The sequence below is a fragment of the Nasonia vitripennis genome, chromosome 3 (genome assembly GCF_009193385.2).
Source record: "Nasonia vitripennis strain AsymCx chromosome 3, Nvit_psr_1.1, whole genome shotgun sequence".
In the NCBI taxonomy this organism is placed as follows: domain Eukaryota; kingdom Metazoa; phylum Arthropoda; class Insecta; order Hymenoptera; family Pteromalidae; genus Nasonia; species Nasonia vitripennis.
Genome location: NC_045759.1, coordinates 19,345,805 through 19,361,515, shown reverse-complemented (window position 1 = coordinate 19,361,515; position 15,711 = coordinate 19,345,805). Strand labels below are relative to the sequence as shown.

The 15,711-nt window shown below is 38.8% G+C and overlaps 4 protein-coding genes across 5 annotated transcripts; 2 read left to right on the top strand and 2 right to left on the bottom strand.

Moving 5' to 3' along the window:
* Window positions 1–841: 841 nt before the first annotated feature.
* On the top strand, window positions 842–6,210 carry LOC100678325. Its single transcript, XM_003426022.5, has 7 exons — window positions 842–3,262; window positions 3,764–4,269; window positions 4,341–4,862; window positions 4,945–5,094; window positions 5,172–5,318; window positions 5,405–5,608; window positions 5,686–6,210. Exons 1-7 carry the CDS (start codon window positions 1,369–1,371, stop codon window positions 5,701–5,703), a joined length of 3,441 nt encoding a protein of 1,146 aa, XP_003426070.1. The 5' UTR covers window positions 842–1,368; the 3' UTR covers window positions 5,704–6,210.
* Window positions 5,970–9,262, bottom strand: LOC100118768 (protein DENND6A). Its single transcript, XM_001602612.6, has 8 exons — window positions 8,890–9,262; window positions 8,557–8,788; window positions 8,213–8,491; window positions 7,937–8,122; window positions 7,592–7,842; window positions 7,248–7,441; window positions 6,687–7,168; window positions 5,970–6,596 (listed from the first exon to the last, which is right to left on the bottom strand). The coding sequence occupies exons 2-8, from the start codon at window positions 8,728–8,730 to the stop codon at window positions 6,396–6,398; spliced, it is 1,767 nt and encodes a 588-aa protein (XP_001602662.1). The 5' UTR covers window positions 8,731–8,788; window positions 8,890–9,262; the 3' UTR covers window positions 5,970–6,395.
* Window positions 9,263–9,272: 10 nt separating this feature from the next.
* LOC100118732 (fidgetin-like protein 1) lies at window positions 9,273–12,864 on the top strand. The gene is made up of 3 exons (XM_001602580.6): window positions 9,273–9,654; window positions 9,735–9,952; window positions 10,026–12,864. Exons 2-3 carry the CDS (start codon window positions 9,792–9,794, stop codon window positions 11,956–11,958), a joined length of 2,094 nt encoding a protein of 697 aa, XP_001602630.2. The 5' UTR covers window positions 9,273–9,654; window positions 9,735–9,791; the 3' UTR covers window positions 11,959–12,864.
* On the bottom strand, window positions 11,985–15,437 carry LOC100680157. Of its 2 annotated transcripts, none has more exons than XM_003425986.4 (8): window positions 15,230–15,437; window positions 13,850–14,046; window positions 13,511–13,781; window positions 13,199–13,433; window positions 12,963–13,125; window positions 12,716–12,884; window positions 12,503–12,631; window positions 11,985–12,419 (listed from the first exon to the last, which is right to left on the bottom strand). In XM_003425986.4, exons 2-8 carry the CDS (start codon window positions 13,961–13,963, stop codon window positions 12,220–12,222), a joined length of 1,281 nt encoding a protein of 426 aa, XP_003426034.1. In that variant the 5' UTR covers window positions 13,964–14,046; window positions 15,230–15,437; the 3' UTR covers window positions 11,985–12,219. The 2 variants fall into 2 exon arrangements, with proteins under 2 accessions (XP_003426034.1, XP_016839260.1); XM_016983771.2 differs by having other exon boundaries at window positions 13,850–14,242; window positions 15,230–15,368.
* Between the last annotated feature and the right edge of the window lie 274 nt (window positions 15,438–15,711).

The following is a 15,711-nucleotide window of genomic DNA, read 5'->3' as shown; positions in this document are numbered from 1 at the left end:
GCGCAATAAATCGCTTGATTTGTTGACTGATACTTTGTTAGTGTTATTGTATTACCTGAGTATTAATTTTTTAAACAAAATATTGCTTTATAGACGAGATCTGTTTTATTCTTTGTAGTCAAAACGCATCGAAAGCGTGAAAGAAAGATTGCTTAAACAAAGCTATATATAGGTATATTTTACGAAGTAAAAACAAAACTTGCTTGTCTTTGCATTTCTATTGCGGGTGGTACCACGCGAAAATCTCCGGCAAGTTTCATGGTGCTTGATCAAAATCCATATTTTTTTATATAATCGTCCTTATGTCAGTCTCCCGCCGCGCTTCCTAATTATCATAATTAAGAGAAAAATCCTCACAATTATATCTGTTTATAAATTATTGAAGGATAAAACAAAAAACAAAATCGAAAAATCTAATCTCAGTTAGTTTCTGTGATAAGATAAGCTCAAGTAAATATATATTTGCGAATATCCGAGATTCCCAATATATATATATATATATATATATATATATATATATATATATATATATATATATATATATATATATATACGCGCGCGCAATCGTGACTCATCCCGAGATCCTGTCATTACCTGCAAACAAAACTCGATCTATCAAATTTTCTTTAAAACCCTAACCCCATGGCCCTTTAAACCTGATGCACCGCGCATCTTATTACGTCAGCATCTAAATTCACAACGTCCAACATAGCAGAGCTCTGGCCTGACTTGGCTCGCTAAGTCAGATGTCCACCTTATCAGTAAATGCCAAATCATGACGTATCCGAAGATAATGACATAAATGACAGCAGCACTATAGTCTTACGCACTGCTGCATGCATACTCCCACAGCCGCCAGTATACACAGAACAGTGCAGCGGGCTCATCGTACACACATAACTACACGTCGCGCAATAAACTCCACGAGCAGGGCGTGACGAACACGATTCCTCTCTCTCTCTCTCTGTCTCTCTCTCTCCCCCAATTCATAATAACTCGCTGTTGCACTCTCATCTCCGCGCATCCAGCCGCACGCAGTTCAGCGCCTGTTGATCCTTCGTGAGCGCGTGTGCAGTGTGTCCTGCGCTGCTGCTGCAGTATTCTTAATTTTCCTTTCGCGGTTCGCCCAGCAGGTGCACAAGTCGTGTGTGTATATGCATATACCTATATAGCGAGGCGAAACGTAGCGTTGAGTGTTGTGTTGCGCCGCTTATCGTCACGTTCCTCTACCAATACGTGCCTCCTCTGCTACGCGCTTCGTCGTATTTTTTTTCCGAGTTACGCCGTGCACTTACATGCGTGTATCGTAATTACACATCCTGGTTCCGCTCTCGCGCACAGTGATGAGAGCCTCTGCGCGTAAACACTATGGGCACAAGAGGCGGAGCAGCAGTGTCGTCGTCAGCAGCCGAGAGGTCGTCGGAGCGGGTGCGGCTGAAGGTGCTCTATGACTTCGAGTACGACACAAGAGGCAAACGGGTGCGCATCGTCAAGGACGAGCGACTCCTGCTGCTGAATAGGACCAACCAAGACTGGTGGCAAGTTGTCAGACCCGCAGACCTTCAGAGCAACCTCTACGTGCCTGAGCAGAGTACCTTCTACGTGCCAACGGGCTACGTAGCTGAGCTACAAGAGGAAGCCCTGCCCGAGACCACTAGGTTCTACGTTGACAAGGACAAGATGTTCAAGTCGAGCAGCACCACTGGTGAGCAGGCCACCAGTACCGGTGCTGGAAGTGGTCAGCAGCAGCAACATTCCAGCACACAAGAGGGAAACAAGGAGGAGCCAAGGAAGGCACATGACTCGTTCAAGGGTGTGTTCAGAAAGCTCTCTGGGAATCTGGGCTCTGGTGCAGGGGACGGTAACAAGGGGACCAAGCCTGTCAAGCCACCCAAGATCATCAAGAATCTGAGAAAAAACTCGGTAGACTCCAGCGAGGATGTTAAGTTGCAAAGCAGCAAGTCCAGTCTGGTGCCTGCCAAGCACAAGGATACCTGGGAGAGTTCTGCATTTGGCATGTGTTTCGGCAGGCAGAATGTGGATGCACAGGTTCTCAATCCTTTTCAGGAGGAATTGGAGAATGCTCTGTCGAATAGAGTGACTCACAAAAGAACTATTTTAGATACAAAACTAGGAATAGGTAAACATGTGGACCAAGTTAGTGATGAGAGGGAGAAGCCCTCGACCAAGTTTGAAAATATACAAGATAAGTGGGTGAAAGCCTCTGCACAGGTGTTGAAGAAGCCTGATAATATGCAGAAGTCTGATAACTTTCAGTTTGTACCATTGTCAAAAATCAAAGAGGATGCACAGAAGAGGCGGAGTGCATCCCCCAACTTGATTGAGAAAACTGTGGTGAGCAATAATGTCAATTCTGTTGTGAAGCGATTGTCAGAGACAGAGAAACTTTATAGCGTGGTAGACAAAATTCCAAAGAAACCAGTACAATTGACAGATCAAAAAGTGGATGTTCCCAAACCCAGTACAGATATTCCTAAACCTGTAGCCGATACTGTGAAACCAGTTGTAGCAGCAGCAAGTAATCCTCCAGTAATAACAAATGACAAAACTGCTACTCAAGAGTCACCCTCTAAGGATATTGACAGACTGTTAATAAATGACAAGAGAAAAATGTGGGCCATAGAGACCCTCATGTCCGAATTGATGCAGACGTCCTCTAATTCTAAATCAGTTGCCTCGGCGGAAAACAGTGAAGCAGGTATATCCGGGCCAAATCAATTAGCCCAGGAATTGCATGACATGACTGTGTCCAGACAGAATGCAGAAATCCAAGTAAACTTGCTGGATAATAATGATGATGACAATACCAAAGAAAACGAACAATTAAATACTGACACAACAAAGTGCAGAGTTGAGTCTTACAAGAAAAAAGTTTTTGATTTTCCACCACGTGCAAATGCCTTGAAAGCTCCAAGAAGTCCAACTGCCAGATCGCCAAAACTTCTGGACGAGTACAATGAAGCCAATATTTTAAATGATAACGATAGGGCTAGAGAAGCTCAGGATGTACCAGCAGCAGCAGTAGAGTTACTCAATTACAAAGAGTCACCATCCTATTCAAACATTTCCTTGCGCATAAAACGTGAAAAAGTGCCATCCAAGCTAAAAATGCCAACCAAGGACTATCGCGAAGAGCTACAGCTTACACCGTCTCTTGAAAAGTTAGCCAGTGAAATACAGTTTCTACCAGCCAGTACAAATTCATCCGAATTCGAAAATGATAAGCATTCACCAGATATGGGTAAGAAATATCTCATTGTAACAAAAAAAAAAAAAAAACATTATAATGTCCACACTGAAATATTATTACTCTGAATCATACAAGTGCTCTCAGTGAGTTACATAAACTAAATTGCAATATGCGTTACAAAAAAACGCAAAGCTATTACGCCGCTAGTAAAAGCGCGGTATGATAATTGAATTACGAAAACTACGCGATTCTTGCTTTATCATTAGATTATTATATTACTCGTATTGTTGTTTAAATACGAGGTATTTCGATGGGCATTATTTTTTTCATATTTTTCGTCCTAAAGGAGATGAAAATTGATCAAAATTAACGCGAGTTTAAAACTGTCACGTCGTACCACTACCCGCAATTTTTTACCCGATGACGTCATAGCCACTGTGCTCTTTAAATAGCCATCAGCGCTCTATAAACACATTTATTCATTGAACCAAATTACATTGAAAGTATGAGAAAATGCGGTAACAATAATGAAAATCATTTTTCTCTTTATAGATTTCCCGACGACGACGTTGAGCCAGGACTCGTTGCGCCTCTACAAGCGTCGTTCCAAGTCGGACGGAGCGCTGAACAAACGTGATCCTCGACGCCGCGATAGTGTCGACTCACAGCAGAACAACAATAATAATAATAGCAGCAGCGGCAGCGTCAATCACACGGAGATCTTCAAAGCTAAGGACCAGCCGCATAGCGAGCGCAAATACACTCAGCACGAGACCCCCCAGCATCAACCAATGAGGAGGCATAACGAAACTCCGGATTACTATCGGCCGGAGAGACTCAATCAGACGGCAAGGTACAAATTGAACAGGAAGTCTAGAAGTTTGGGAGATCTCGACTGCAGCGAGATGGATGAGAACAAGGAGGTTGAGGAGGAGGAGGAGGACGGATCCAGCTCGACCTGCGATGCGCTGGAGAGTAGGAGAAGGTACAAGCCGGTGCCGAAGCTCAGATCTAAAGAGTCGCTGAGGAGGATCAAGCCGACGGCGCCAGTTATAACGGTATGGGTCGTTTGTTTGAATTTTCTTTTCAAGTTAAAAGTGATCAATGAAAGATTGAATTTATTATGCAGCCAACGGCAAGCGCCGAACGTCTCGCAACTCGACCCGTCCCAACGAAACGTCGCGTTCAGCCGGCCGTCCAATTGACGACACCGCAACAGCAGCAGCAGCAGCAGCAGCAGCCCTCTCAACCCTGCGACAGCAGCTACGATGATCTAAGCGAGATAGATATCGAGCGCAGTACCGCCATAGGCTTCAAGACCCTTTTGCGAACCTCGGACAGCGGCTCAGAAGAGTACCTTCAATACAAAACCTTCCCCTCAACGACCAAAAATCTGCAACAACAGCAGCTATCTCCTTATAGCGTCGAGAAACAATCGAAAATCTCGAGAAGTGACAGCAACGTCAACAATCTCACTCGCAGTATCTCGGACGAAGCGATTCTCAGCTCTGCCACATCCTGCTCGTCTGCTAGTCCTTCGAGAATATTAGACGGTAGCGTGGAGAATTTGGTGGATTTACCCGCTGGATGGACGCAGTCCTACGATAAACTCGCGAACAGAGTTTGTTTCGTTAACGATCGGGGCGATAAGGTATGAGTGAATATTTCTAAAATTCACGTTCTCAAAGGATGTATAGAATGATTCATTTCTCTATATAACGTTGTTTTTTCAGTGGTTTTCCTCAAACGATGCAGAGGGAAAGATCTACTTTTTCGAGGAGAACAGCAACGAATCGTCCTGGGCACTTCCTCCGGTTGTCAATCACGATCGTGTTAGGACCATATCTATCGGTGATTGGCCGCAACTTTTTGATGGAAACATGGTAAATATTAACGTCGCTTAAACGGATGTCATTTATGGGAGAAACTTTACGATTGCTTATCTTTTTCTTTGCTGCAGTATATTCTAAAGGAAGGATTGATTAACAAAACCAAGATTGCTACAGAAAATGGCAAAAAGTTGAGAAAAACTTGGAGCACCTCTTACGCGGTGTTAACGGAAGTGTTTTTATTATTCTTTAAGGACGCAAAAACTTTTGCTGCGATGGTAAATAGATTTTTAACAATTTGATTTGGACTCTAAACTCTGTAAATGTATTAATAATTGCATTGAATGATGAATTCGATTTTTAGAAAATGGACCAATCGGCTGCAGCTAAACCTGATATTTCAGTGGATTTGAACGGTGCCTTCATAGAATCCGCGGAGAAATTAAGCAACAGAAAGAACGTTTATCTTATTAATACTCTGATGGGATTGCAAGTACTCATACAGTGGGACAATCCAACAGTGACAACCGAATGGTATCGAGAGATACATGACGCCATCCAGAGGCTGGTGAGTATTACACGAAGACTATTTTTTCCAAAAGAAAAAAAAACAAAATAATAATCCATTTTACGTCTTAATTGCAGCCATTTCGTCGGGGATAATACGAGAGATCTTCGTCGTCGAGAGATTGAAGAGAATGATAATCGTTTCAAGTGTACCTTTTTCTGAAGAGAAAATTCGTTAACTTTCCAAAGTCTAGAATGATGTTATTACGACAAAAAGCGTCTAAAGTATAATAAATGTTATACGAGTATTTTTGTATTACTCGGTAGAAATCGCGTATTGTATATCAAATCAATTATTGTAAAAGATATCTTATACAAAAATATGTCAAATGAAATGTTCTTTTTTTAAATTAAAAAAACAATTTTAATACGTATAAAAATAGCGACTTTATCAACAGTTTCCTTTGCTTATATACATGAGAGTTTCGTTTAAATACATAGGATGGTCAATGTTAACATTTATCTTGGTTTTTTTTTAAATATCATCTTCATAAAGAAAAATTAAAATCAAAACAACGATCATCCATGCATCTTTCTAGAGCTTTTCACAAAGCTGCATTTTCCCTAAGGCAATAATTGAGTAACATGAACAGAGTACTTGAAGGGTAGTTTTAAAAAATGGAGAAAATTGAAATAAAATTCGCGATCAAGGAAGAGTATAGAAAACGCGAGAGAAACGACGTGGGTGTCGCTCTATAATAATACCATTAACAACTCCCTTGCACTTTGATCGCATAGTAGATTGGCTGTCGCTGCTGTCTGGACAGTGCGACACCGTGGCAGTACTGTCAAGATTCTTTATTCAGAATCGTTCGCAGATCATCCGGCAAGGTTTGAGTAATTTCATTGATGCGCTCACGCAACATCTCCTGAACCGAGTATCCGAGGGGTACGTCGTCGAGATTGCTCTTCTCCAACTTTTGTCGAATCCTTAAAATCATGTCGACTACCTCTACTTCTTGTTTATCCCTGACCCAAGCAGTTAAATCCTAGAACCAATTACAATTATCTTAAGAAATTCATTACCATGATTTGATACGCGGAATGTTTTAATATATTGTTATGGCAACTTAATTTACCGCTTGTGAAAGGGCTTCGAGCTGAATGGCTTGTAATTTATTGATGAGTTCCGTGTACCTTGTCTGGAACCAACCAGAAAAATTGGGTGACCTAAAAAATCGTCGATATAATCCGACCCAGTCGCCTTTGATTCCAGTTGTCAATTGAGGGCCGGAACTATTTAAAGTTGCCAGGAAATCGTCGGGATTAAAAAGTTGAGGTATTGGAGTTGCCTTGAAAGGAGATATTGTCTTTTGAAGAGGCATAAGACTGGCTATGTATCTTTCCAATGGAATCATAAAACTTTCCGTCAGTTCTGTAAGATGCCTTTTTAATAAAGCAGTCTGTGCCTCTCCTGGTCTCTTAGTTTGTACGCCTCTGAGAAGTTTCTTTAGTATAGCCTTGTCTTTTTGAAGAAAAGGCTTGTATTGAGTATAAAGTCCAGGTTTCGAATCCAAAACTTTGAGACCTTCAGATCTTTTTGATTTGTACTTTGGGCTATCTGCACTCGAATGAAATATGCAAATTATTAACGGAAATTTGAATGTAATTAATTTTTTCTTTATTCAACAAGTTATCACCTCCAACTGATCCATTTTCGGCGACGCGTACGATGTGTGGCCAGTGCCTTAGAGTTTTTGCAAAAAATGGATTCGTCACTCCGAGAATAACTGCTGGTGGACTTTGGCTGTCCATCGTGTATTCTTTAAATTCCGAGTCGTGAATGGTAAAGTAAGGTCGGTGATCGGCACAGTATTTGAGTGGGGCGATCATTCTGTTGGTAAGAGAACGACGACGTTATTAAGAGTAGCATTGGCTTATGTACATAAAAAATATGTCAGCTCAATAGCTCAACCTATTTTTTCGATTCTATTATAAAGGAAGCTTCAATGCCGACTCGTCAAACATTGAAATTTTTACTTACGCGGTCAGAGTATGAACGATTTCGGAGCACGTGGTAGGCGAGCTAGTCATTACAACGATTGGCTCGCTTAGCAAAACGAGTTCCCATAACAAATGTATATGAGATACAACGCTGGAAAGGCTTTTAAACATGTCACCGTCGTAGGCCGAGGCCAGAATCAAGCTACGAGCAGCCGCAGCTTTGGCGGGCGCACAGTCCGTGGCCGCGACGTTCGGCACGGCCGTTTTGAAGGCATGATTCGGGATGTACGTCTGAAATAATATTTGCATATTATAGCGCTGGAACCTAATAATGAAATCGTGTATAAATCACGAATTGAATTCGAGGAAATCGCAAAAGACTTGCCTGAAATAGAACACCCAATAAGGGCAAATGTAAAACTTGTCCAGGTATTGGAGCAGGCCATTTGCTAATTTCTTTGATCACTTTCTCCATACACATTACTCCACTGTCAAAAAATTCAGGAGCAATAAGGGCGCACAATTCACTAAATAGATTTACAAAAGGAAGCCTTGTGACTAATACAATACTCTGAAATAAAGTATACAGCATCAATTAAAAGTCAATAAATCTTTCAGGTTTACACGCAAACATCTACTGATCAAGAATGGTGTTAAGTACCTTCTGAAAGTAGCCTCTTGGAAGATTCTTATCTTTGACTTGACGAAAATACACAGAGCCCCAATAATAATCTTTATCAGTCTGCAGGAACATGGGTGACTTTCTGTCGTAATCTCTGAGTGCTTGAGTCTCTCTGGAGCTTTTTCCATTGACACTCTTTCTAATTCTCACATGGTACTGTGTATCCCCCATACATCCCGAGTTAGAGTCAGGGAAGGCCAAGTAGCAAATGTTGGATCTCTCCTGCTCCGAGAATTCCACATCATTGGGATGGATGGCCTATGGACCAAAAAGCAATCAATCTCAAGCTTAGCTAAAATATTATCCAAAGGTAGTCTACCCACCTCTATGACCTGTCCAAGCTCAAGATCAAAGGTCACGATGCAGATGCAGTGCAGCCAGTTGTCGAAGGCCTCTCTCAGCTGAGCATTGCGAAAGAGGCTGTTGCTCTTGGCAGCGACCAGAGCAGCATCCTGCTTCTCCTCTGGCTGCTCTTTGGAGCTGCTAGGTTTCGACATCCTGGCCTGCTCTCAACAACACCATCCACTCGACGACGAAGACGAGGACGTTAATCCCCTTAAAGAGCAAAAAAAGCACAAGCCCACCTGTTATGCTGCTCGTCTTGTACACATCCAATTAGCTAAAGCCTGTTACCCGCATCCGTGTGTACACAATACCTTGAGATTCGCGTAGAGTAGCACAACATGCTTCCAAAACAGAGAACTTGGATTCCCGAATATACGAGAGGCAACTCCGTATGGGCGCGATCTACATCAGCGAGGAGGAGAGTAACGGATGTTGCTGATCGCGACCCGCGAAAACGACGGCCTCGCACTGCATCCTGTTCCTCTCCAACTTCTATTTCCCCGATGCTATGTATGTCAGATCTTCTGCAGCGATGGATTGATTAACATGTCGCTTGCACGTCGATTCGTCTATACAGATGATAATCGAGTGTATAAGTATATAATATCTCTCTCGCGGACGAATTTTTAGAGCACAAGGCAGCTGATCGGCGCGCCTCCGAGAGCCAGACTGCGGCTGATATCCGAATCCGATCAGTGTGCGCAGATCTGGGCATGTGTGGAAACGTGTATGCGCGTATTAGCTTAGTGAATATATATATATATATATATATATATATATATATTTGAATGTACATTCGCTTTCGCGGCGTCTGTCGCGCTGTCGTCGTTCTCGCGCGTAAAACCGAGCTTCACTATATACTTTCACCTGCATATACGAGCTGCGGGCATGATGATTTGTTGTTGATATTATTTTGATCGTTATGGACTTTGATTTCGCGAGTTACGTCGGGTGAAAACACGGGGATTGAAGAACTGCAGCTTTAATGTATTTGTCAGACAGCTTGAGTGCAATCAAGATTTTGATGGTTTGATCTATGAAAGTTTATACCAATATAGTACTTTGACAGTTTTCTTGTCAGTATAGCACATGTTCTATCTGTATGTATATACAACGTATTTCCTTTGTCTTAATATATTGTTGTTAATTGTTGCAGGTAGCTTTCTCCTTTTATTTTTATAAATACTTTTTTTTGGTGGGAAACAAATTGATAATGACTGAAAACGACGCTAATATTGCAGCTGACAACTTGAGCAAGAGTTACTTGCCAGCTTACCAAACATTGCAGTTCTCCAAAGCAAATAAATCCAATGCGGAAATCGCGGACATTGAGCGGAGATGCCTGTTCACAAAGTATATGATTTGTAGAAATGAGTAAGTTTTTCTTATATTCTCACAAGTTGTTTCTGTATTCTCACAAGTGATTAACTTTTTTTTTACTATATAGTACCAATGAAAACGTTGCTGCTGCCTTGCTTCAACGAGAGCTGGAAAAGTATACAAACTTTGTCGACAGTAAGAACGGTTTAAATAATTACTGGGAGCAGTTCAATTCATTGAACATTACTACTGACAATAATCCTCAAGAATGGAAATCAAACAACCTGCCTGATCCAAAAGTGGCCTTGCAATTTTTGGAGCCATTGCCTTGCAACACAGAAAGCAGTGGATCTTGTAAAAATAAGAAATACGTGGATAGAGATGTTGGGAAGTTAATGGATTTATGGAAAAAGGGAGGGATATCACCAAGAGCAAGGAAAATACCTCGGCATGACACAAATAATGCCCACAAAGCCATGAATGTTGATGCTGAAATGAAAGAAGAAAAATCAAAGTCATTTGACTATAAAAACATTAAGAAATCAAGTAGTACTTCTGAGAGGACAAGTTTAAATTCTGATAAGCCAAGTTTTGTTACTAAATTAAGCATGTTTAGAAATGACTCTCGTGCAGCTGTTGAAAGTAAAGAAGAGATTTCTGAGAAAAGATTCCTGAATCCTGACAGATTGAAAAGGCCAAATTTATTGAAGAATGAGTCGCAAACATTTGAAAGAAGAGAAGAAACTACAAACAAGCAAAATGTGTTTAAAAATGAACTTGCAACAATTGAGCAAAGACAAGACAGAAATTTTAATGGAAGGCCGCATTCAAATTCTGAAAGAAATAGTGGAAACAGAGGAAATGTATTCAAGAATGAGCACCAAAACAGGCCAGTAGAAAGAGAGGAGAAACCAGAAGAAAAGAAATTCGCAAACTTCAAATCAGCCAGAACAGTTTTAGGGATTCAGCAGGCAAAGAATAATAATAGGCAACAACCCTCTAACAACAGACAGCAACCCATGAATAACAGGCAACAGCCCATTAAGAAATCCCTTGGTGGCAGAGCTGTTAACTCGGCCTATGTTTGTCCATTCAAAGACGATCAGCCTAAAGAAGAGGAAGAACCTCCAGAACCAACAGATGAGAGATACAAAAACATTGAACCAAAAATGATTGAACTCATTAAAAATGAAATCATGGATTGTGGCAGCCCAATAACATGGGATGATATTGCAGGACTGGAACATGCCAAGAGAATAATAAAAGAGATTGTTGTCTTTCCAATGTTGCGTCCTGATATCTTCACAGGATTGAGAAGGCCACCAAAGGGAATCTTGTTGTTTGGCCCACCTGGTACTGGTAAAACTTTGATAGGCAAATGTATAGCTTCTCAAAGCAAATCAACATTTTTTTCCATATCTGCAAGTTCCCTCACTTCCAAGTGGGTGGGTGAAGGTGAAAAAATGGTGCGGGCACTATTTGCTGTTGCCCAAGTGGAACAGCCTTCTGTTGTTTTCATTGATGAAATTGACTCCTTGCTTTGTCAAAGATCTGAAACTGAGCATGAATCTTCCAGAAGAATGAAGACTGAATTTTTGGTACAGTTGGACGGTGCATCTACTGGAGATGAAGACAGAATCCTAGTAATTGGCGCTACAAACAGACCTTATGAACTAGATGAAGCAGCTCGTAGAAGACTTGTAAAAAGATTATATGTGCCATTGCCAGAATTGGAAGCTAGAGCCCAGATAGTGCGAAATTTACTCAAATCAGAACGTCACGATTTAACCAGTGACGATGTTTATGAAATTGCCAAATTAGCTGATGGTTATTCTGGCGCTGATATGACAAATTTATGTAAAGAAGCAAGTATGGGACCAATTAGAAGTATTCCTTTTGATCAGTTAGAAGGCATTAGCAAAGAAGATGTGAGAAAAGTAACTTTTCACGATTTCAAAGAAGCCCTTGCTACTATACGACCATCTGTTTCTCAGAAAGATTTAGCAGTTTACATTGACTGGGATCGCACCTATGGGACTGCTAGTGTTCATACACACTGATTATAAAGTAGAAAAAAACATGTAACTTAAAATTTATAGTTTCAATTCTTTTTATTAGTACTGTTAATATCATGGCATATATTCTTTATAAAATTAATTTATTTTTTTTATAATATATTTAATACAAAATTAAAAAACGAAATGTAAATAAATAATCAATTCATTATTTTCTGAACCCCTTAAAAAATGTATAATGCCTTAAAGCCCTGACCATAAAAAATTAATTATAAACTAGGTATACATAAACAGTAACTCAATAGATTAGTTTGCAACAGAATGGAGTTTGATATGGTAAATAGTACTTTTGGTTGCAACTAGTAGTCTTTGATCACCCAAGATTTCCATAATATTTACAGAAACGATAGGTTCAGAAGCAACATGAATCCTTTTGGATTTTTTGCTTTTGAAATTGATTGTCCTCAATGCTGATTCATTCTCAACATAAAATAAACATACATCACCTGGAAAAAAAAACATATAGTACTACAATATTGGTTTCTATTATTTACTTATATTTAAATCATGAATCAAATAAAATGATTACCTGAATCTAATCCAATAACTAAGATTCTGACATGAAACAGTATGGCAGTAACTGAACCTTCCAGAAATGGAAAAGTATTATACATCTGCCATTTAGTTTTATATACTGATATACCTAAATGACCCCTTTCTAAAATTATAAAAAAGAAAATTATTTTATTCAAGGGAGTAATTGTAAAATTTTACATTTTTATAGCAATAAAAGCTACAATACCTGTAACACAAAATGCAACACATGGGTTGAATAAATAATATTGCCGTACTTTTTGGTTTTTTGGAACCCCAATGGACTTTACATCCGGCGTGTACAAAAATGTGGATAACTGACTAATATCCTTTAAATCCAACTGACAATAGAGACCATTATCTGTCAAAAAGCATAACTGGGAAACAAAAAAGTTATTTTTAAATATGCATGAGTCAAGTCTTTCAACTTATCATTGACTACTGTTAAATATTACCTCATTCCTATTGATTATCATGTTCACATATTTAGTACTACTTAATTTTCTATTGTTCAAGTCTTGAATAAACAATCTAGTAGGATAACAATCTTCAGTTGTGGCATCATATACGATAATTTTATCATTATATAACGTTGTACAGTAGTATCCATAACCAGCACTGCAATTAATAGATATATATGTATATTAAAAAAAAAATTGTATCTATAGTATCAAATTATTGAAAGACCTACCATATCACATCCCCTGATCTAAGTAGCAAGCTTCTTTGACTAGTTATATCCCAAACCCTACTTTTATTGCAAATTGAAGTTGCAATTAGTACAATTTTATCATGCTTCTTCCCTTGAACACATAATTTCACATCTTTAACTTGCTCGTATTGATCAACCCTGAATACAAGCTGATTTGTACGTAAATTATATATTCTAATATATCCCTCTGTTGAACCAACAGCAGCTAATTCTCCTATAAACATCAACAAGACTGTAAATAAATCATAAAAAAATCTTTGATCAACACGAAGATTCTCTTTAGCAGTATACCTAGAACCGTACAGCATGTAATACGCTCAGACGGTCGATGATCAGGAATAGGTTTAAATTCATGAAAAGTGTGCATATTGAAATTCTGAACATTGCACCACTTGATCCAAGCTCTATACATCGTTAGCCAAATTTTATAGTTGGTCTTTTTGTCGCTGTTACTTTTCTCATGTCTCAGCAATGTTGTTGAGTGCAACGAGTTTTCCAGCAGCATGAGCCAGTACTTCTCTGGTATGTCATTTTTGCACTGTCTATACCAGGCATTTGATTCCTACAATGATAAAAAAATTAGTATTTCCTCAGTTAAAAATATATGAAAAAGTGGAAAAAAAAACTTACCTGCAAATGCTTTGTGATGATTTCATTCCACATGCAACACACAGTCTTTAGTCTTATAAGCGAGGCTGCCTCTGTGTAACCCAATATCTTTTCCCAAATTTCCGGTGGAAACATCTTTATTTGTTGGGAGACCTCCTCGGAGTATAATTTCCCAGTGACTTGTTTCCAGAGATAGCTCGGCACACCAAGTCGAGTAGCTGTTGGAAGACGGAAAAAATATCTCGTCTGTTTTCATGCTTTCATGCGCCGCTCGTATTTGAAAATTCTTGTGCAACAATGACACTGACAAACCGCTGCAGAGAAGGCGCAACGGTCAAGGAAAAAAACAATGCTGCTTTCTTGTCATTCAACGACAATGGACTGATACGTCTAAGGTTACGGCCGCTTTTCGCTCTTCGAATACATGATATACAATCACTTATATATATGGACCGCGCATGTAGATATATATATATATATATATATATATATATATATGAAAACAGACGATTGTACTGGTTAAATAAATAAATATATATATATTTATTTATTTAACCTTAGATTATATATATATATATATATATTTAACCAGTACAATAATACTACATGTTTGTCTATAGAGCTATAGGCAATAGTAGCATATCCTATAGAGGCAAAACAAGTTAGGGCCGGTTGACAAAACTTAAACTTAAAACTTACATACTAATACTAAAACTAAACAATTCAAGATTTGTTTTTATAAAACTAGTTAACGGTGTTATAGCCTTTGTATCAAATTACATTTATATTTAATGAGTTGCTTTATAACTATATTTGATATTTTTAACCCATATTTTAATTTTATTTTTTATCGTTATCTTATTGTTTGATATAACGTTAAGTTCATTAGGTAGGTCATTAAATAGTTTAATAGCTATTATGTAACTATTCTTGTTACTTATCGCTTTTGTTATTCTAAGTAACAGAATGCTCTTATTTCTAGTATTGGATTTACTTGTCTGATACAGTGCTTTTAGTTTGGAATGGTGATAATATAACGCCTCTGTATAAATAGATTGTTCTATGTTAGGAGGGTAATTATTGTTAAGAAAGGTATTTTTGCTAATGGTTTTTATAAGTCTGGTTTGCAGCCTCTGGAGCAGGTTCAGACAATTTTGATACGCACCTCCCCATGCAATAATTCCATAAGTTGCTATACTGTGGAATAGTGCATAATACAGGGTAGTTATAGTACGTTAGTGTTCATGAAATTAGAAATTTTGGCAAAGATATAGTTCAGATATTTTGTTTTGTTTATTATATACTCAATGTCTCTGTCACATTTCATGTTGTAATAAAAAATTAGGCCTATAGGTATTTACCGCTCTCCACTCTTTCTATTAAAAAGTTATAAATTCTTACGCAAATATTTGCTGGTACGCTATCACGATAGTTCCCAAAGGTTATATAAGCTGTTTTGTTAATATTTAGAGACAATTTGTTGAGAGCCAGCCGCGTTGCCACATGACTTAGATAATTGTTCATTTTGCGTTCTGCAGATTCCCACGTATTATCAGCTGATACAACAGCTGTGTCGTCAGCATAAGATATTATGGTATCATGCTTAAGGCTATCAAGTAACTCATTAATATATATGTTGTTATGCTTTTGGAGTCACTTTTTATACTGTTTATTTTCACCCATTATTTGTTAAATGGCTTTTTAGTAGGTCTAATGCACAACCTCGAATCCCGTAACAATATGCAATTTTAGCAGTAGTATTTTATGATCTACTGTATCAAACGCCTTATTGGCTAGATCTAGGAAAGTGACTATTAGAGGCTTGCTTTTATCTAAGTTGCTGTATATAATATTAGTTAAGTAATTTTAATGCGTCTTTTGTA